This window comes from Nyctereutes procyonoides, unplaced genomic scaffold (assembly GCF_905146905.1).
Source record: "Nyctereutes procyonoides isolate TBG_1078 unplaced genomic scaffold, NYPRO_anot_genome, whole genome shotgun sequence".
Classification (NCBI taxonomy): Eukaryota; Metazoa; Chordata; class Mammalia; order Carnivora; family Canidae; genus Nyctereutes; species Nyctereutes procyonoides.
Window position 1 is genome coordinate 8,616,603 of NW_026575140.1, and position 22,801 is coordinate 8,639,403.

General features: G+C 39.5%; 1 protein-coding gene across 2 annotated transcripts in view; it reads left to right on the top strand.

The window, feature by feature from the left end:
* Positions 1-22,206, top strand: part of SNTB2 (syntrophin beta 2) — a 112,807-nt gene extending 90,601 nt beyond the window's left edge. The window contains exons 5-7 of one of the 2 annotated variants that reach the window (XM_055305529.1): positions 3,049-3,245; positions 14,189-14,373; positions 14,880-22,206. In XM_055305529.1, the coding sequence (XP_055161504.1) occupies positions 3,049-3,245; positions 14,189-14,373; positions 14,880-14,972 (475 nt within the window). In that variant the 3' untranslated portion in view covers positions 14,973-22,206. Of the gene's footprint in view, positions 1-3,048; positions 3,246-7,755; positions 8,053-14,188; positions 14,374-14,879 lie in introns of those variants that run through there. The other variant, XM_055305530.1, reaches the window with a different exon arrangement.
* Positions 22,207-22,801: the final 595 nt, after the last annotated feature.

The window sequence follows — 22,801 nt, forward strand, 5'->3', positions numbered from 1 at the left end:
CGGGATCCCTGGGTGGCGCAGCGGTTTGGCGCCTGCCTTTGGCCCAGGGCGCAATCCTGGAGACCCCGGATCGAATCCCACGTCAGGCTCCCGGTGCATGGAGCCTGCTTCTCCCTCTGCCTGTGTCTCTGCCTCTCTCTCTCTCTCCCTGTGTGACTATCATAAATAAATAAAAATTTAAAAAAAAAAAAAGTATGGTGTTAGCTATGGGTTTTTCATAGATGCCTATTATCAGGTTGAAGATATGTGGGGTGTTTTCCTCATGAAAGGGTATGGGATTTTTTGAATGCTTTTTCCACGTCTAATATTATGATCATGTGAGTTTGTCCTTTACCTGTTTATATGATGTATTACCATATTGATTTTGGGATGTTCAGTCTTGCACTTTTAGGATAAATCTTCTTTGGTCATACTAGATTCAGTTTGCTAGTATTTTGATGAGGAGTTTTGTGTCTTAAATTCATAACTGATATTGGTCTGTAATTTTTGTGAGATGCCTTTGGTTTTGGCATTGGGATATTACTGGCCTCATAAAATGAGTTTGAAGAAGTTCCCACTTTTTCTGCTTTTTTGAAGAGTTTATGAAGATTTAGCTTTTTTTTTTTTTTAATATTTGGTAGAACTCACCAACAAAGCCATCTGGACTTGAGATTTTCTTTGTGGGAAGTTTTTCACTGTTAGTTAAAGGGATTTTTAATTTATTTTATTTTAGTTTTTAAAGATTTTATTTATTTACTTCATGAGAAATGCACAGACAGAGAGGCAAAGACCTAGGCAGAGGGAGAAGCAGGCTCCTCACAGGGAGCCTGAAGTGGAACTTGATCCCCAGACCCTGGGATCACATCCTGAGCCAAAGGCAGACACTTAACCACTGAGCCACCCAGGCATCCCAGTTGAAGATATTTTTAAAATATATTTTGTTAACACTCAATTCTTTCTTAGACAATGTTCTGCAAAATTCCTCAACAAAATATTAGCAATTCAAATCTAAAAAAGAATAAAAATAATTATACCATGGCCAAGTGGGATTTATCCCAGATACATGAGGCTGGTTCATTATTTGAAAATCAGTTGATGTGGGCAGCCCTGGTGGCGCTGCGGTTTAGCGCTGCCTGCAGCCTGGGGTGTGATTCTGGAGACCTGGGATCAAGTCCCACATCAGGCTTCCTGTATGGAGCCTGCTTTCCCCTCTGCCTATGTCTCTGCCTCTCTCTCTGTGTCTCTCATGAATAAAAATGAAAGGGAAGGAAGGAAGGAAGGAAGGAAGGAAGGAAGGAAGGAAGGAAGGAAGGAAGGAAGGAAGGAAGGAAGGAAGGAAAGAAAGAGAAAGAAGAAAGAAAGAAAATTAATGTAATCCATCATAACAACAAGCTAAACAAGAAAAGTCATATGAATCCATCAAGAGATGCAGAAAAGGCATTTGACAAAATCTAACACCCATTCATGATAAAAAAGTAAACTAGGAATAGAGGGGAACATTCTCAACTTGATAAAGACTATCTACAGGGACACCTGGGTGGCTCAGTGGTTGAGTGTCTGCTTTTGGCCCAGGGCATAATCCCAGTCCCGGGATTGAGTTCCCTATCAGGCTTCCTGTGAGGAGTCTGCTTCTCCCTCTATCTGTGTCTCTGCCTCTCTCTCTCTCTCTGTCTCTCATGAATAAATAAATAAAATCTTAAAAAAAAGACTTATCTACAAAAAAAATCTATTGCTAACATCATGACATTTTTTTTAAAGACTTTATTCATTTATTTATATGAGAGACATACAGAGAGAGGCAGAGACCTTGGCAGAGAGAGGAGCAGGTTCCCCGTGAGGACCCCGATTCAGGACTCAATCCCGACCCCAGCATCATGACCTGAGCCAAAAGCAGATGTTCAACCACTGAGCCACCTTGGTGCCCCTAACATCATGCTTAATAGTGAGAAACACAAAGCTTTCCCATCCATCCCAAGGCAAGGATGTCCTTGCTAATATAATCCTTGCTAATATAATAAGTTAAGAAAAGGAAGTAAAAGGTATACAGATAAGTGGTTGCCAGGAGGAGAGAGGAAATGAATAAGCAGAGCAAAGAGAGTTTTTAGGGCATTGAAAATACTCTGTATATTATAATGATGGATATATGTCATTACACCTTTGTCCAAACCTCTAGAATGTACACCACCAAGAGTGACCCCTAAAGTAAACTTTGGACTTTGAGTGTAGGTTCATTCTTGGTAGAAAAAAGAAGTACCATGTACTGAATGATGTTGATAACAGGGGAGGCTGTTCGTGTGTGAGGGCTTACCACTTCCTAATCCAAATTGAACCTCTTGGGATCCCTGGGTGGCGCAGCGGTTTGGCGCCTGCCTTTGGCCCAGGGCGCGATCCTGAGACCCGGGATCAAATCCCACATCGGGCTCCCGGTGCATGGAGCCTGCTTCTCGCTCTGCCTGTGTCTCTGCCTCTCTCTCTCTCTCTCTCTGTGACTATCATAAATAAATAAATAAATAAATAAATAAATAAATAAATAAATAAATAAATAAATAAATAAATAAATAAATAAAGTAAAAAAAAACAAATTGAACCTCTTTTTGATATGCATAGCCTTTTCAGAGCATAAAAAAGTCAGTGGAAAATTGGGCCTTAGCTCATCCAGCCCAGTGTTCTGCCTGTGGCATGAGGGGTCACTTTATGGGAAAACAGAATGGTATCTACTTCAAAGACTATAATATTGGGATCCCTGGTTGGCGCAGCGGTTTGGCACCTGCCTTTGGCCCAGGGCGCGATCCTGGAGACCCGGGATCGAATACCACGTCGGGCTCCCGGTGCATGGAGCCTGCTTCTCCCTCTGCCTATGTCTCTGCCTCTCTCTCTCTCTCTCCATGTGTGACTATCATAAATAAATAAAAATTTAAAAAAAGACTATAATATTGTTTTGAAATGTACTTTTCCAAAAACTGCAGGTAGTTTTTATAACTTTCAGCTTATTGATTGGTATAAATTAATGACATTTTCCTCTACTAGTACATTAATTACTTTTGATCTTTGCTTGTTTTGTGGTCCTAGGTTGGTTCATTCTGGCTCTGGATGTCGATCACCCTCACTTGGATCTGACCTTACATTTGCTACCAGGACAGGCTCTCGGCAGGGCATTGAGATGCATCTCTTCAGGGTGGAGACACATCGGGATCTATCAACCTGGACCAGGATACTTGTTCAGGGTTGCCATGCTGCTGCTGAACTAATTAAGGAAGTCTCTCTAGGTATAGATCCTCACATACGATTTCTAATAGTAATTAAATGGAATTATTATACTTTTATTTTTTATTTATTTTTATTTTTTGTTGTTATACTTTGTTTTAAAGTAAAAACCAAGTGTGCCTGGGTGGCTTAGTTGATTGAGCCTCCAATTCTTGATTTCGGTTCAGGTCATGATCTTAGGGTTGTGACATTGAGCCCTGCATTGGACTCCACGCTGGGTATGGAGCCTGTTTGGGATTATCTCTCAACCTCTCCCTCTGCCCCTCTCGCTTGTGCTCACTCTCTCTCTCTCAAATAAATAAGTAAATAAATCTTTTTTAAAAACCCATAAAAACATTTATCATATGGGCCAGACTCAAAAATATTCTAAAATATGGCAGCTTAAAATTATATCATGGTGGGAAGAAACCTGTTTTTTATGTTTCAGTAGTAAAGTTTTACTAAGCCTTGTATATGGCTCCTTCATAACACCCTGTGTACAACATGGCAGTTGTGCTATTCATTGTTTTAATCTCTATGTGATAATGTAAGGACTCATTTACTTAAGTACTAGATGCACTAACCCTCCAGTTCAGAAGATTTGGAGACTAAGATATGGATAGACACCCTTAAAATATGGGCATCTGGCAAGGCTTCTGGCTATAGAAAAATAAGGAATTTTGAGTAGGAGTTTGTCTTCAGAAGTTTGAAAATGTGTGCCCAGTACTCACTGAAATAAGCATCTAAAGGAAAGAAGCCTGGTTGTCTTTTCATTGTTGCAGCGCCCTCTTGTGGCTAGTCTATGTGGTTTCCTTTGTATGTATTTGTGTGTATGTACCTGTATGTATGTATAGGTATTTCCGGATTGCTTTCCATTAAACAAAATACATATTTATTTATTTATTCATGAGAGATAGAGAGAGGGGCAGAGACACAGGCAGAGGGAGAAGCAGGCTTCATGCAGGGAACCTGACGTGGGACTTGATCCCCGGTCCCCAGGATCATCCCTGGGCCAAAGGCAGGTGCTAAACCACCGAGTCGGGATGCCTGGGTAGCTCAGTGGTTGGGCGTCTGCCTTTGGCCCAGAGTGTGATCCTGAGTCACGGGATCGAGTCCCACATCGGGCTCCCTGCGTGGAGCCTGCTTCTCCTTCTCCATCTGGCTGTGTCTCTGCCTCTGTCTCTCTCTATGTGTCTCTCGCTAATAAATAAATAAAATCTTTAAAAAAATAAACCGCTGAGTCACCTGGGCATCCCTGCTTTCCATTTTAACAAGAACAAACACATTTTTTGGCAGTTATGAACTTTTTAATTTTTTAAGGCTTATTTATTTATTTATTTATTTATTTATTTATTTATTTATTTAAGAGTGAGAGAATGAGTAGTGGGTAGTGAGTAGGAGGAGAGGGAGAAGCAGGCAACCTGCTGAGCAGGGACTCCAACATGGGCTTAATCCCAGGACCTGGGATCATGACCTGAGCTGATAGATATTTAACTGACTAAGCCACGCAGGTGCTCCAAACTTTTTTATTCTCATTTACAAATACATGTATACTGTCTTAATATTGCCTTGGTAATACTTGCATTTCCGCAATTTAGGTCAACTGGTGTACTTCCTAATCACTTACTTTGTATTTAGAACTGTGCCACATGGAGATCTCTGGGTGGCTCAGAGGTTTAGTGCCTGTCTTCAGCCCAGGCGTGATCCTGGAGTCCTGGGATCGAGTCCCACATCAGGCTCCCTGCTGCGTGGAGCCTGCTTCTCCCTCTGCCTGTGTCTCTGCCTCTCTCTCTTTCTCTCTCTGTGTGTCTCTCATGAATAAATAAATAAAATCTTTTAAAAAAAGGAAAAAAAAAAAAAGAACTCTGCCACATGTATTAAACTGGCCAAAGGTAAACTGCTGTGATGAGAGCCAGAATTCCTTTAAAATGTGTTTGTATGTATGTGCATGCATGCACCTAATCTATCATGTCTTAATATGTGTATGCTTACTGTGCATATCCACATTTGCATGTATACACACATACAATAAGCAAGTTATCCTTCAGATGCATGTTACTGCTTTGTGTTAAATTGTTGGGAAATTCAGAAAGGTTTATTTAAACTATAACTATTGCACATTATACTACATATTCAGATATCCATGGCCTAAAGAATGTCAGGAAGTTGACAAGAAAAAATCATTTAAGCCCTGTTTCTCTGTCTCTTGTGTGTTTTGATTATGGTTTACTCATTTGTTTCTTTTTTTGTACAGTTTACTCATTTAGGAAAATTTCAGTGACTACCTATAGGATTTTGCTAGTGAACGCAGTATATGAACTTCATAATGTTCATTTAGATCTAAACCTTTATTAGATTACGGTAGAATTGGGACACCTAGGTGGCTCAGTGGTTGGGTGCCTACCTTCGGCTCAGGTTGTGATCCTAGGATCCGGGATCAAGTTCCGCATTGGGCTCCCTGTGGGGAGCCTGCTTCTCCCTCTGCCTGTGTCTCTGCCTCTCTCTCTCAGTCTGTGTCTCATGAATAAATAAATAAATCTTAAAAAAAAAAAAGATTACAGTAGAATTGATCAATGATCCTTCTGATACACAAGGACTTTTTCCTTTTGGCAAATATGAACCTCAAGATCACTAGGCAGAGAATGCATTTAATTCCCTCAGGTATATACAACCATTTTCCATTTGTCACAGGAATTCAAAATATGAAAATACATATATGTATATAATTGTTTGCACTTTAAGTATGCTTTTACTTATTTATTTTTTAGACATTTTATTTATTTATTCATGAGAGACAGACAGAAGCAGAGACATAGGTAGAGGGAGAATCAGGCTCCCCACAGGGAGCCTGATGCAAGACCCGATCCCAAGACCCCAGGATCACACCCTGAGCCAAAGGCAGACGCTTGACGGCTGAGCCACCTAGACGTCCCTAAGTATGCTATTTATTTATTTATTTATTTATTTATTTATTTAATTTTTTAAAAAGATTTAGAATTTTTTTTTAAAGATTTTATTTATTTATTCATGAGAGACACACAGAGAGAGAGAGAGAGAGAGAGGCAGAGATACGGGCAGAGGGAGAAGCAGGCTCCATGCATGATCCCGGGTCTCCAGGATCACGCCCCGGGCCAAAGGTGGCACTAAACCACTGAGCCACTGGGGCTGCCCCCTAAGTATGCTTTTAAAGGCTAATTTTATTATACCAATTACTCAAACTATTACAATTTTTAAATCAAACAAGAACTTTATGAAGATACTCTGCATTTCTGTAATTTTGGTGTCATAAAGACTAAGAAATAGTAGTAGATACAGGAAGAGTTGCATTAGTAAATATGTAGAAGATCCACAAGAGGAGAAAAAAATGAGCATTTAAAGTATTTTTAGTGTTAGCGTATATGATGAGAGAGTTTGCTTTTATAGTGTTGTCAATTTTGTAAAATTGTCTTGAATTTTTATTCATCTACTGGCCAAATATGGATTGAGTGTATACTTTGTACTTTAACTGGCTATACTAAAATAGGTACAGTAGAAACACCTGGGTGGCTCTGTAGTTGAGCATCTGCCTTTGGCTCAGGGCATGATCCTGGTCCGGGGATCAAGTCCCACATCGGGCTCCCCCTGGGAAGCCTGCTTCTCCTTCTGCCTATGTCTCTGCCTGTCTCTGTGTTTCTCTCATGAATAAGTAAATAAAATCTTTAAAAAAAAAAAAAAAAAGAAAAAGGTACGGTAGGCATAAGCCCTGCCTTTTAAGTAAGAAGGACAGAAGCAGAAAGAATAAGTACTTCTCAGAGTTGTTATAAGTCATAAGTGGAATTCCTGTTTCCTCTGACCCTAACCCACACACTTCTTTTTTTTTTAAGATTTTATTTATTTATTCATGAGAGACACAGAGAGAGAGAGGCAGAGACATAGGCAGAGGGAGAAGCAGGCTCCATGCAAGGGAGCCAACATGGGACTCGATCCCAGGTCTCCAGGCTCACACCCTGGGCTGAAGGCAGCACTAAACTGCCGAGCCACCGGGCTGCCCAACACACACATTTCTAATGCAAGTTTTATTATCTCCATTTTTAAGATGAAAGAACTGGGGTTAACGTAGTGAAGGCTTGAATTGGATCTTTTCTGAATCCAAAATCAGTGCCTTCAGTCCCTGATTTTCCCCCTCTAAGTGACTCATTCTTATGTCCAGATTAAACTCTTGGAGGATATATACAGTATCAGTTTCTCTCAATTCATTAAATCAACAAATACTTATTGAGTATTTTATTACTTATGAAGTGCTGTGCTTTGTAATAAGAGAAAAAATAAATAAGACCTATTTCATGCCTTTGATCAAATAGGTATAACAAAGGAACATAGTGCCATATTCTTTGTAACCCTGGGCGTGATCAGCCCATTGATTCTACTTGATAGACTGGCATTTTTCATGTGCAGTAACAGAGAATTTTGCTCCAGCCTTTCTCTGAGAGAGTCCTGGGCAATCAGGCCATGTTGAACTTACAAAGCCCACTCCCTTCTGTTTTTTTCTGGAAGGCTTAGAAGAGCCCAAGGTGGCACGGTCCTGCAGCTACTGAAGGAAGAGTTTTGCTGGAAATACTGGAACCTTCCAGGGCCTCATACCAAGTAACTGACCCCAGAGCAGCAGAAACAGGATTTGACATTAGGGTCTTTGTCCTTCATGATACACTGGCAATCTCCAGTAGTCTTTCATTTAAAAAGACACACAGTAAAAAAAATTAAAAATTAAAAAATGAAATAAAATAAAAAGACAAAGTAGAAACCATAGGATGTATTTACCAGTATTCATCTTGATGTAACACAATAAATTTATTAATGAGCCTTTTCTCCTCTTTGCCTTATTAAATTTTTTTACTATTGGAAAACTGCTTAGAAAGTTATCTTTAATGTATGTCATTGTACTCAGCAATATCCCATAGTTTGAAAAAGCCAGCATCTCTCCCACTTAGCAGATTGTGAGGTAGTAGCCAGAGTGCTAGAAGGAAAACTAGGTGGGTGGGGACTGTAAGCATAAGGGAAACCATAGGACGAAGGAAAGAAATGGCCAGTAGGGTTAAATGTATCAGTGAGGATCGTTTAGGCTTACTTTAACAGAAAATCCCCTTTAAAACTAGATTAAACATTAAAGAAGTATAGTATCTACATAAAAGAAAGAGCAAGAATAAAAGGTGAGAGGTGGTTTTCCCTTCCCAGTTGTATTTCTTTTTAAATCGATTGAGCCAGTTTGGCTCATGTCTATACTTTGAACCAACAATAGTCACCAGGGGAAAGCCAAGCTCTGATTGGCTCAGGGGCGATCTATCTACCCTTGAATTTGAAATCACCCTTCTTTGAAACACATGAGGAAAGAGTAGAAACCTGATTAAAAGTGGGGTTTGACTGTAAAAGAAGAATGGAGAAAGAGAAACTGGGTAGACATCTGACAGTGAATACTTAAAAATATCAAGACAAGAACTGGTTGGATTCAGCAACATGGAGATGATTATTGGTGTCCTTGGGGGAAAGATGCTTCATGAGGGCAGTGGCAGACTGCAAGAGGGCTGAGGATTGAATGGGAAGTGAAACATGGATAAACTCATTAAAAACAGCTCCTTTTGGGCAGCCCGGGTGGCTCAGCGGTTTAATGCCGCCTTCAGCCCAGGGTGTGATCCTGGAGACCAGAGATTGAGTCCCACGTCAGGCTCCTGCATGGAGCCTGCTTCTCCCTCTGCCTGTGTCTCTCTCTGTCTCTCATGAATAAATAAATAAAATTTAAAAAAAAAAAAAAAACAGCTCCTTTTTTTCTGTTAAGATCTTCTTTACTTATTCATGAAAAACAGAGAGAGGCAGAGGGAGAAGTAGGCTCCCCACGGGGAGCCCCATATGGGACTCAAGCCTGGGGACTCCTGGATCACATCCTGAACTGAAGGCAGACTTTCAACTGCTGAGCCACCCAGGCATCCCAAAAAACAGCTCCTTTAAAAAGAAAGAGAGAGGCTCCTGGCAGGCTCAGTTGATAGAGCATGGGACTCCTGATCTTGGGGTTGTAAGTCTGAACCCACACTGCATATAGAGAGTACTTAAAAATAAAATCTTTTATTTTTTAAGATTTTATTTATTTATTCATGATAGTCACACAGAGAGAGAGAGAGAGAGGGGCAGAGGGAGAAGCAGGCTTCATGCAGGGAGCCCGACGTAGGATTTGATCCCGGGTCTCCAGGATCGCACCCTGGGCCAAAGGCAGGCGCTATACTGCTGCGCCACCCAGGGTTCCCAAAAATAAAATCTTTTAAAAGAGAGAAGAAAGGTGAGGGGTTGAGTAATGGCATTTCTTCTAATAATGAGAGGTTTGAACATTTAAAATGTTAATGGGAGAGATCTAGTTTAAAGGGAAATGTTGAAGGGCTCCTGGGTGGCTCGGTTGGTTGCTTGCCTGACTTTTATTTTTAAGGTTTTAATCATTTGAGAGAGAAAGAGTGCACAAGTTAGGAATGGCAGAGGAGGGGGAGAAGCAAACATGCCTTTGATCAGGGAGTCCAACATAGGGCTCAATCAATCCTAGGACCCTGGAATCATGACCTGAGCCAAAGGCAGACACTTAACTAAGCCACCCAGGCACCCTGAGCAGCTGACTCTTTTTTTTTTTTTTTAAGATTTTATTTACTTATTCATGAGAGACACACAGAGAGAAAGAGAGAGAGGCAGAGACACAGGCAGAGGGAGAAGCAGGCTTCATGCAGGGAGCCCACTGAGGGACTCGATCCTGAGACTCCAGAATCATACCCTGGGCTGAAGGCAGATACTCAACCGCTGAACCACCCAGGTGTCCCTGCAGCTCACTCTTGATTTCAGCTCAGGTCATGATATCAGGGTTGTGAGATTGAGCTCCGTGATGGGTTCCATGCTGGGTGCAGAGTCGGCTTAAGATTCTCTATCTCTCTGCAAAAAAAACAAAAAAAGATTCTCTCTCTCCTCTCCTTCTGCCCCTCCCCCCTGCATGGACCCCATTCTTCCTCTCTTAAAAAAAAAAAATTGAGTGTAATAATCGAACCTTAAATGTGAAGTCAGAGAATTTTCTAATGGGCGTTATTAATGATACAGAGAAATTCTCAGAGAACTTTGTTCAGAATGATTGAGCATGGATGATAGTACATGTGGTAAACGAGATTCCTTGTTTTAGGTGGTTAGTGTGCGCATAGCCTTCCCAATACCATCTCTCACCCCCATCCCTGATCACTACCTTGTCCCTGACCCCTACTCCAGGTTGTGGGTGGGTGATGAAGTAGGTCTCAGGGTTGAGATGAACGTAGAGAATTGATGAGAGTATCTGTTGAACGTATTACTTGGTAATAAAATTTTCCAAAAACCCTGAAAGTTTGGGATGCCTTGGGTGGCTCAGTGGTTGAGCATCTGCCTTCAGTTCAGGGCGTGATCCCGGGGTCCTGGGATGAGTCCCATGTCAGGCTCCCTGCACGGAGCCTGCTTCTCCCTCTGCCTGTGTCTCTGCCTCTCTCTCTCTCTCTGTGTGTCTCTCATGAATAAATAAAGTAAAATCTTAAAAAAAAACAACAACCCTGAAAGTTTGAGATTTTTAGAGGAGTTAAAATGTCACAATTAACTAATTCTGGTGTATAGTATTCACTCAACAAAGTGTCCACTGTTATGCTTGTAATTGTTACTTAAGCCCCAGCAAATTAGTGCCTCCAATTAAGCTTTTTTTCCGTTTCCCAGAGTTAGTCTACCCCCTTCCTCTATCTTCCCAGTGTCTTGTCCATCTCCCTAGTATAGGACTTAGTTCATTCTTCCGTATTCATATTTCCTTTTCTTTCTCTCTCACTAGTCTGAATAAGAAGTATCTGTTATTTAGCTCTGTATCTCACAGCACCTAACACATAATATAACATGTAGCTATGTGTCTGGCACATAATAAGTGCTCTAAACAATGACTTCTTGGGGTGCTGGCATGGCTCACTTGGTTGAGCATCTGACTCTTGGTTTCAGCTCAAGTCATGATCCCAGGATGGTGAGACTGAGCCCCAATTTGGGCTCTGAGCTCAATAGGGAGTCTGCTTGACATTCTTTGTCTTCCTTTCCCTATGTCCCTCCCCCCACTCTTTCTCTAAAATAAATAAATAAATAAATAAAAACAACCCACAATGATTTCTCCAGTGTAGTTTGTGATGACCAATCTGTCATCCCTACTGCCCTATGAAAGCAAAGAATTTAAAAAATAGCAATGATTTAATGGACAAACCAGCAAACTAACACATAATTCACAACGTTACTAGACTGTTAAGTCTTCATGTAGTTTTCTAATTATTCTGGGTCTAGGCTTATGAAGTCGCTTCCCCTAACTTGAGCTCTTAACACCATAAACCCACATTGTACCCTCCAAAAGGAACACAAAGCCCCCATTGCTGAGCACTAGATGTTTCTCTTCCTCCCTTGATTACCTCAAAAACTGTGGTATTTTTTCTGTTTCTTAAACTTTAGTATTTGATGTTCTGTGATTGTTCTTGAATGCTGCTGTTGTGTCTTTTTATATTTCTGACAACAGCTCTGTTAAGCAAAATCAGCACATTACCTTTTTTACTGACTTACCTATAAATTGAGTTGCATAGTGGATTTATAGCCCATAAAAGGATTTTAGTTGAATCAGGATGGTTGTAATAAGCCACTGGGAACAGCTCAAAGCTTCACTAAGTCCTAGATCCTGTCCCATCAGAGTAGGGCCACTTATCACAGCTGCCTGCCCTCCAGGCACTCACACACACACTCACATATTTGTTAAATCAGTCAGGCTTTTTGCTCTTTGGTGCACTACTCCTGACACCGTCTGAGGATGAGAGGTGCCAGGTACTTAATCACCATTGCTTCACTATTTTTACCTACCATTTAGGGAGAAACCACTAAACTAAGAACTATTAGGTACAGTATTGTTATGACCAATTTATACTTTCAAAATTATCTGGTATTAATTATAATTTTAAATTAAAACAAACCCATTTCTAAACCCAAACATATTCAATGTAACATCCTTCCTTTCAAATTTGAGATAATCATAAACAATATTCTGTTTTTCTTTTTCAAAATTTGAGATAGAGTCTGTGGGGCTTGATCCCAGGACCCTGGGATCATGACCTGGGCTGAAGGCAGACACTTAACCAACTGAGCCACCCAGGTGCCCCAGTTTTTTCTTAAGTAACACGCAGACACTACATTTGCTTTCCTTTCCTTCCCTCATGGGGGGAAACAATCCTAAACAGAACCTTTAGGAAACTTCGTTTTATGCTGTTAATGACTTGGCTTTGCTAGCTGCAGTCACCTGATCTGACCCCACTAGCGACACACCTGGAGACAGAAATACTCACCCATGTGCGTGGCGCCTTCTCTAGCCAGTGCGTCAAGAACAGATCCTTGTTCTTTGAGCTTTTCTTTTCTGGACTAGAACTGACCCCTCTCTTCTAATCAGATTTCACTATCTTAGACTATACCAAGGCTTCAGGGATGTTGATAGAATAAAATTCTCATGAAAACTGTATCCTGGTTGCTTTGATTAGAATCTGTTCTTCCTCCAAACCCTTAGCTATTTATTCAGAGATCATTGCATTGAAATTACTTTCTACAAGTAGTTTTATCCATGTTTCGCCCCTGAGGTTTTTTTTCCTGAGGATAACTAATATTCGAAGTCTTTTGTCCAAAATCCTCTTCTTTAAGTTGTGCTGAGAAGGGACACTGCCAATATTTGTCTGTTCTTCTTTCTTATTCCTTATTTCTTAAACACAGAGCTGTCTTAACTAATTGAATGTTTTTGCAAGTGGAGTAAAAGAATACCTTGATTGGTCTGGGTAGGAGGACTCACTTATTTGGAAGCTACTTTTTGTGACCGAGCATAGTGTGACTCTGATCCTTTATTGAAGTTCATCTTTCCAAGGGCTGAGTTAATTTCCAGGTCTCAGAGGACCTCATACTCATAGCTCCGATACTAACAAAACTGCTCACATGTTATTGAAACAGAAACTTCACCAATCTTTTTTTTTTAATTTTTATTTATTTATGATAGTCACACAGAGAGAGAGAGAGAGAGAGAGGCAGAGACACAGGCAGAGGGAGAAGCAGGCTCCATGCACCGGGAGCCCGACGTGGGATTCGATCCCGGGTCTCCAGGATCGCTCCCTGGGCCAAAGGCAGGCACTAAACCGCTGCGCCACCCAGGGATCCCAAACTTCACCAATCTTGACAGAAGGCATGTGTCAGTCTTGATAAAGTTTTTTTTTTTTCCCCTATCAATTCAGATCAATCCTTTGAATTTTATCTTTGACAGGACTGACGTTGGCTAACTATAGCCCCTACCTTCAATAATGAACATTATCTTCATCCTCTTCACCAATACCAACCAAACCATGTTACTACCCCTAAAAGGCATCTCTGCCTTTTCTCGTTTGGTTGTTTTTTTTCTTCTTGCTCACTGAAAACCTTTCTGTATTGCCTATCCAGTCTGACCTATTCTTTAGGGCTTGTCTGAAGTCCCAACTCCTCCAGGGAACTTTTCCTTGATTTTGGCCTTATTCGTTCTAGTGTTTTAGTCATGTTCTATACATTCTACCTAATACAATTAGGAATTTCATGTTTATGCCTATTTATTTATGAAGTCCTTGAGAGCAGGGACCATGCCTCTTACTTCTGCACACACGGCCTACTGCCAGGCCCAACATTTAATGGATACTCACTGAATCAAACTGAATCAGATCACATATCATAGAAAAAGATACTCTTTTTCTCGCCTCAATCAAGATGTTGATCCAAGCAACCAAAACAAAACTTACTTTAAGGAGTTCTAAATCAGGTAGGTATCACATATTCTCAAGTAAAGATTCTTTTTCCTTTAAGTCAGAAGCATCCTTCCTTTTCCACTTGATAACTGAAGTAGTAATTTTTATCAATGATGGATTTTCCTTGTCTTCAACAGGCTGCACACTAAATGGCCAAGAGGTAAGATTGACTGTCCACTATGAAAATGGGTTCACCATCTCCAAGGAAAATGGAGGTTCCAGCAGCATATTGTACCGCTACCCCTTTGAAAGGCTGAAAATGTCTGCTGATGATGGCATCAGAAATCTGTACCTGGATTTTGGTGGTCCTGAGGGAGAACTGGTAAGGGTGTTTCTGAAAAGTATGTTTAATAGGTATTATCTTTCTTTCTCATTGTTTCTTACCTTCTATATAGAAAATTATGGATTGATAGTCCATCTGGAGTCAGGAGATTGTTCTTCAGATTTCAAGATGTATTGGATTCTGGTTTCGGGTTTGTGTGTACACGTGTGTTTTTCTTTTACCCACGTTAGGAAATCATTCCTTTTTTTTTTTCTTTTAAAGATTTTATTAATTGGGGCAGCCTAGGTGGCTCAGCAGTTTGGTGCCGCCTTCGGCCCAGGGCCTGATCCTGGGGTTCTGGGATCGAGTACCACGTCAGGCTCCCTGTGTGGAGCCTGCTTCTCCCTCTGCCTGTGTCTCTGCCTATCTCTGTGTGTGTGTGTCTCATGAATAAATAAATAAAATCTTTAAAAAATGTAGAACATCACATCCAAATGTGTTTATTTTGTTTCTGTTTATGAAAGCTTCTGTGTGTGGTAGTGATAATTCATGTGCTTTCTCCACAGACCATGGACCTGCACTCTTGTCCGAAGCCTATCGTATTTGTGTTGCACACATTCTTGTCAGCCAAAGTCACTCGCATGGGACTGCTCGTATGAGCAGCAAAAAATCAGAAAAGAGTCTTGAATGTCACAAGAAGTATTTCCACCTCAAAAAAAAAAAAACACAAAAAGCACAAAAAGCAAGCTCTTTGCTCTCTCCTCCAGCACAGTGCCTTGACAAGAACCTGCAGATCACTGCTGAACAGTAACCGTGTTTAAAGAAGAGCCTGCCTTTCACAAGCTACCTTTGCCAGAAATTCTAGGACTCTAATAAGCTCCAAACTGAAGCTGTTGATTTATTGCCTCGTTTCCCAATGTGGTTTCTAAGTCACTAGGTTTATTTCCCCTGTGAAGAAGGATGGTTTGTTGTGGGGTTTTTGGGGGGACATAATCAAATATCCATGAGTTGTTTTTGTTTTCTTCTTGCAGGATTTGTTTCAAGCTTAGCCTTGGTGTCTGGCTTAGTTCAACCATCTCTTCCCACATGCTAGTTGACAGCCGCCTGTGCTTCTTGGCCATTCCAGATAGGCTGTACATTCTGTCAAAGGCTACTGTCACTTAATCCTTCCACCTTTCGAAGTCCTCGAATTGCACACCAAAGCATTCTCCCATCTGTCCTGGCTTTCCTGCATCCCACCCTGGTCATCATCACCTTTCCAACACACCACAAGCTTTGTCACTCATCAGTGCTAACATTAGGACTTAGAATTTGTGAAATTTTATTAGTGTTGCCTTCCACTCCCTTTCTAGTGGTGACCAAGTTGGAAACCACTGATCTGAAAGAAGAGGTTTGCTTGCTTTAGATTTTTCTGATTTATCTTTGGTAGGAACCAGGGGATGATAAGGTTTCTTTTAAAAGAAAATCCTCATTTTAGCCTAAGCCATTTTTTATTGCTTACCAAATGTGCCTTTGGTTAGGGTTAGTGGAGCTTTATTAGTCACTATTTGAATAACTGGATATCACTGCCATTCCAGGGAGATCATCCATCTTAGTTTTGAAGAATAGACTTTGAGATGAATTTCCTTAGTAGTGTCTTTTCTAGTGGGCAGATCTCATTGAGGAAGATAAATCCTGGAGAGCCCACTAGCTTAAAGAGTAGGCTCTGCCTGTAAAGCCAGCTCTTCAGCACAAACATCATGTTGAGCTGTTTTGGGCTTTGTGAGCCCATGCAGGATCCTGGCCCTGGTCCTCTCCCTCTGTGGCAGCAGAGTGGCATGGACAGGCAGCTGCTAACTCAGTGATGTTGGCATAGTAATGCATTCTGCAGTGGGCAGGGTGACGAGACCATGGAACAGTTTCCTGGGTTTTGCTAAGCATTGCCAGATGTCATCATTAGGACTTAGTACCAGTAAGATTGCTGATTTTGTAGTATTAAAGAATCACGCTCAGCTTGTTTTTCCTGATAATGAGGGAGGTATATATCTGAAAACATTTAAAATAGTATAATAGCTGTATAAGATGTCAAGATTACCACAGCCCCCAGATCCGAAAGAAAAGGTCATACTGACTTGGATGTTCTCTGAAGGAAAGTCTAGGAACAGTTCTCACGAGATTTACCAGGAGTGCCATAAAGAAGATGTGAGCATTTTGGAGAGTGGAGGAGGGTAGCACTCTAAATAGGAAGAACCCACAACCATAAATGCAAAACATGAGCTATTTGGTGTGAGTCCAGACTGACCTAGGTGGAACATCTTAAAGAGCAGATTCATGAGGAGAGAGTTAGTGAATTAGACAATGTAACCCCGTTGTCTCCCCTCTGCCTGTGGGTCAGTCCTCCTTGTACAATGAGATTAACCACATGTAGAGGCCAGGGAGAGAGGACTGTTCTTCCCCCAGCTACAGTTCTAGAAATGTTATTTGATCCACTTAAAACTGGAACTTGAAATCTAGAATATGTCTTTCAAGAACTTTATCTTTTAGGGATTTATAAACCTATGTTTGGTTCCATCTGAAGTAAATTTGCAAGGGAAGAAAAAAATAGAATCTTGAAGGTCCAGCTGTGATTTCTAGAAGGAGAATTTCAACACATAATACCCTCAGATAAGGGAGCTTAGACACTCTTTGCCATGAAAGCATTATTAACCTGAAAAGTTGCACATGCAGCCACAGACTTTGCAGCAAAGCCATTTGTTTGGGGTTTTTTGTTGGTGGTGGTGGTGTGAAAGGCTAAGCCACTGAGAATATTTTTAGGGGGAACTTCTAAGCCCTGGTGCTCATAAATTCTATGAAAAAGATCTCTAAAAAAGATGTGATGAAGATGTGAGCAGGAGAAGGTAAGGCGTGTGAGCCATTTTGACTCATTTTGTTCAAGCTTGAACTGTCACATATAACACCAAGGTCCATAGGGGTTTTTGTGTTTTTTTTTTTAATCTTTTGAGTCTTAATGTGAAATAAAAACATGTGGGAGGTTTCCTTTGACCACTAGCACCCCTGACAGCAAGAGCCCTTAAGCTGCTTGTTTAACATCAGCAGCTTTCCAGTCATCATCATGGATGACCAGGTTGTTCTTCAGTTAAGTGTGTTTGTGGAGTTTTCAAACCACAAATGAAGTGCTTTTTATGAATGGGACAGCCTAGATAAATAGGTATTTTGTATTAAGATGCCAAAATATGGCAAATTATTTTCAAATGGTAACTAAAAATGGGCATTTTTGGTATTTCACATATTTTATAGAACAGCTTAACTTGTCATTTCTTTTTCATTTTGAATTGGGAAAATTGTTGGGAATGTTGTGGGCTTCCATGTGTAGAATGGAAACTGCAGAGTAGTGTCCACCTCATCCCAATGGACCCGCTTCCTGTGCTCTCAACTAACCCCAGACCTGGGACTTAGACATCTTCTCCATATTCCACACAGATGTGTCTACCAGTAGTAGCCAATTGGCATGTGAAAATTCTTCCTCACTCCCTAAATTTCTCATTTTGCTCTCCAAAAAAAGAAAGAAAGAAAAGGCTCAGTTATTTCTTTTCTGAAAAAGGTAAGCCCTTTCCTGAAGTTATCAAACAAACCTTATCTGGAAATTAGTTTCTAAGATCTTATATGAAGAAATACTTTAATGTATGTTTATACAGTATTTATTAGATAGTTATAACTGTAAACTCACCTACCTAGTAGACAGTTTCAGGTTAAATATTGGAACATGCACAATCAATCAAAAATATTACATTAAATGTCATTCATCTATTTTAAAGCCATGTTTTAGCACTTTTTAGGCTAGGTAAAGTCTGATAGTGCCTGCTTTTATCAGCTGTACCCTCACAACTTTATTGTGGAACATTATTAGATGGCAGGAGAGGTTGAATTATTTATTTTTTATATTTTTATAAGTGGAAAAATCTAACCAACAAATGATTAATGTTGTCTCTGATTATTTGTTTTCCTAATTTATCTTCCTAAGTAGAATGGCAACAAAGCTTTTTTCAGCTGATTAAATGCACTTAGCTAATAAACCAAAATTTATTCTTTTTTTTTTTAATTTAGCTGTGTGGAATCTGGACAAGATTATGTTTCTCCCAGAAAAAGTTTTCATTGTAAATGATTTTGATGGACAGAAGTGTGACCACTTTTGAGAAAAGGTTGTGATGGATTTTTTTTTTTTTTAATTTTGTGAGAACCTCCAGGTCTTCTTGTTTAATTTATATGCATGTGGATATATTTGTATGTTTTCAAAAACATAGAAGAATCTCCATATTTTAAAATGCAAATTATATTGTAAGCTGCTATGCAAATTCTATTAAAAGCCCTACCTACTTAAAAGTTAAACATTTTTGAAGCTTTCAGGGAAGACCTGTAGACTTAAGCACTTTCTCTGCTTTTTTGTGTCTTATCTTGGACATTTACGCTGAACTTTGTTCTTATTATTTTCACTGGTTATAAGCTATTGATTGTACATAATATTGAAACTATCCAAATATCCAGCATACATTTCATTGTCACTGCCATCCACCATTGACACCATGAATGAATGAATGGCTGGTTAGAAAGCCAAAGGTCATCTTTTTTCTATTGCTAATGAAGAAGTAAAATGCCAGATCTCTTTGGTCTCAAAGCAGATTGCTCTGGTCAGATCAAATAAGGAAAAGAGACTTCTTTAAATTTGGGACTTTGCTTAAACTTTAAGTTGAATTTGACCATAATCATATTCATTCTTTTTGTATGTATATCTCCATCAGGTCTATAATGTACCAGGTAGTATTATATTATATTCTGTCTTGAATTTGAAAATCTCTTTCAGTTAAATTTGTTATTGTGGCTTTTTTTTCCCTCTTGAAGATGAAAGCAGAGGAATCTGCCATTTGCTACCGTTCTGTTTCTCAAGATTGCTTGGTAATCTAGAATTCTTTTGACTTTCTACATAACGTCTTCAAAGATTGACAGTAGCAGTCTTTCCCCTCCCGCCTTTTTTAAAACTGTCTCCTCCCCTGTGCTGGTTATATAGACAATAAATGTGTGATAACAGACAGTTATAAAATAATTATGTTATATATCAGGATTATGTGTTTTTGAGCAACATAGCTACTCCTATCATGTAATGATAAGTGAAATTTATGCTAGAAATAGACTACTTAGTGGCAGATTTGAAACCATTTCTCTTTAAAAAAAAATCTGGCAAATTCTATCAAAGGATAGAATTTTTAGTTAAAATAAAGTACCAAAAATAGGTTCATAGAGCACACCTGTACATCTGTTGTCTTTTTTTTTTTGATACTAGCTAAACTACCAACTGAAAGAACAGTTGTTATGTATTAACAAAATACTTTTATAAGATTTCTTCTTTTGTTTCAAAACTGATAAACTTGAGCTTAATCTCCTGCCACCTCTTCTTCCCACTTCAGGTGACTGAACCAAAGCACATTTAAGTTTTAAAAGTGATTCTGCATTTGATGTGATTCATAAATAATGCCATTTGCAAATGACTCCTTGTTCTCTAATGAAGGTTTGATTATATTCAACAAAAATCTACCATCTGAACTGTAATCCTTGAATTGCTCCAAAATAGATTGGTTGAAACCAAAAAGCTATTAATAGAGAAATGATACTTTATTGTATTGTTAGATTAGCTACTCTGGTAGATTTCTAGTACCTTTACTCAGTCCTCTTGTTATCCTACCTCCATGCTGTTGACACACACGCTTTATTTTAGTTTCTGAGTCCCTCTTTATCCTAGTCACATTTTATACCCTTGGAACTTGAGTGCTCTATCACCTCTTCCAAAGTGATAGAGAAGTCACTCAGGAATACAGAAAAAGGTTCTTTGGGAGCCTGGAGGAATTCTGAAACTGCAAGGCTAATGAAAGACATACTAATTCAAGTATTGTTTCATCTAATAAGCATTTATTAGGCACTCCCAAGGGTCCAGAAGAAAGTTCCTGCCCTCAAGTAGCACATAATCCATTATTTCTCAGTTACACCATGCCATATATCAATCAAGCAGCCATTAAATAATTAAGCACTTCATACCTTTACCAAAATACATCTGTAGTTCTCCTGTGGCTAACTGGAAAATGTTTAAAATGATGCTCAGCCTTTGGTTCATGCTAATGTGAAAGAATTCCAAGCACATTTAAGTAGGTCATTCTTTTTATTATGCTTAATTTTCTTAATGCAAAATTAGACTTTAGTGGGGTGCCTGACTGGCTCAGTTGGCGGAGCAGGTGACTCAGTCTCGGGGTTATGAGTTTGAGCCCCACATTGGGTCTACAGATTACCTAAAAATAAAAATCTTAAAGAAAAAATAATTAGACTTTAGTTTGGAAGGAAACATGTAGAATATCCCTAGGAATAAATCACAACAATAACAAAACTTAAGCTCTGTTCCCAAAATAGATCAACAGGAAAATCTTTTTTAAAAACTGCTCCAAAAAAAAAAAAAAAAAAAAAAAAAAAAAAACTGCTCCTTTTAACTATAAATAGCAAAGCTGAGTGTATATTTACAAGTTGTGCTGATCCACGCACTTCCACACTTAATCCTTTACACTTCATTGACTGAAAAGTCCTTATATACATGGTAAAAGGAATATTTGTAATGATGTGTCAAAATGCAGATATTTTAAACCTAGCAAAATTTCACTTATTCTAGAACACATTGACACTCAAACTCAATAAAAAGGACACCTAAAGGAAACAAGAGAGGCTAATTGAATTTTTCCATAATTTTCATACAGTGACAGTCCCCTTCCATCCACCATACCTTCTTCCATTTTTGACCAGGGTCAGCTTTTAAGGCAGCTTCCTTCGTCATACCCAGAAAGTACCTCAGTCACCTGTGATTGGAATCGCACAGGGAACAGAGTCTCATGGGCTCACTCCCCTTTGTTTTCAAGCGTCCTGGAGTAGCACAGCGCAAATTAGGTCATGCCTATGATGTGTTGGCCTTTACAACTACCCTTTGACAATCAGGTGCTAATGATTATGTTATTGGAACCAGCACATAAGTATTGTCGTGTAAGTGTCTGCTCCTCCTAGGTCGGCAGAAGTGCTTTTCTCCTGTCTTAGTCCTGTTCTAGAGGGTGTCTGTCCCATGTTCCACCTCTGTTTTGTGAATTACTAGAATATGGGGAAGAGGAAGTAATTTCAACTAAGTTTTGGGTTTGGCACAATCATCAGTCTCTGTGATATTCACACCTGTGGCAAGTCTATCCTTATTACAAGAATCAATTTTACTTTTGTATTTTTTCCCAGCTTAAGACTCCAGTATTATGTTTACAGTCTGTTGGATGTGTTCAGCATGGTAAGACCTTGGTGCCCAAAGAATTTGTTTCCCTTTTGGTACCAGACCCAAGGTCTTCCAGAAGATAATGTGGCAAACCACTACCTATGAAGGCCTATATTGGCTAATCTGTGCAAATTCTGATTATACTCCCTTGTATGTATTTTGTTCCACACAACAAGTATTAGGTTTTAGAAAGCTAGAATAATACTTCTACAAAAGAATTAAAAATATGTGACATTCTGGTTTTTTCTTCTTTTTAGAACCCTGTTATTTAAACAAGACTTCTTTTTAAGTGTTGTTTAAATTTAGTTCTCAAATCCTCTGGTATCACCAGACTACCAAATCAAAACTTATGGCCTAAAACAGGGCAGTATTTGTGTTCTTAATAATTAAAAAAAAAAGCTTTATGTGTACTCTATAAATATAAATGCATAGACAACACTTCCCCTTGAGTTGCACATCAACATATAGCATTGTACATTACAATGACAATTTGTAACTTAAGGGTATTATATATATAAATACATATACCTTTGTAACCTTTATACTGTAAATAAAAAAATGCTTTTAGACTTGTATTTTTTCTTTTCTTTTTATGTTAAAATGTTTTCAAACCTACAGGAAAATTTCAAGAGCAGTACAAGGATCTCCTACACCCTCTTCACCCCGATTTCCCAGTTGTTAGCATTTTACATTTGTTCTGGTATCCTCTCTTTCCTTCCTCTGACATTATGCTCTATCTATCTCACTTAAATTCTCAGTGTGTACCTCCCAAACACAACAAGACTCTCCTGCATTGCCACCGTTCCGCCCTTCCCACCAGGTAGTCAACACCGGCACACCACTATCTCCACCACCACCACCACCACCCAAGCCACAGACCACATTCACCTGGTGCCAGTTGTCCCAGCAGCGTCTCCTTTTCCTTTCTGGCACAGGATCCTATTCAGTACCACAAGTGCCAGTTGGTTGTCATGTCTCATCAGTCTTTTCTGGTGCCACAGTTCAGCAGATTTAGGGCAATCCAAATTCTTAAAAACCTAGTTTTGTTGCTAGTTCCACCACTGACTTTCACTGATAGGAACTTAATCATTGGATCAAACTGAGCTTTATTATACTTTGAGTCACACAGAGGAGCGGAGATGGTTTCTTAGGAGTCATATGAGGAATCAT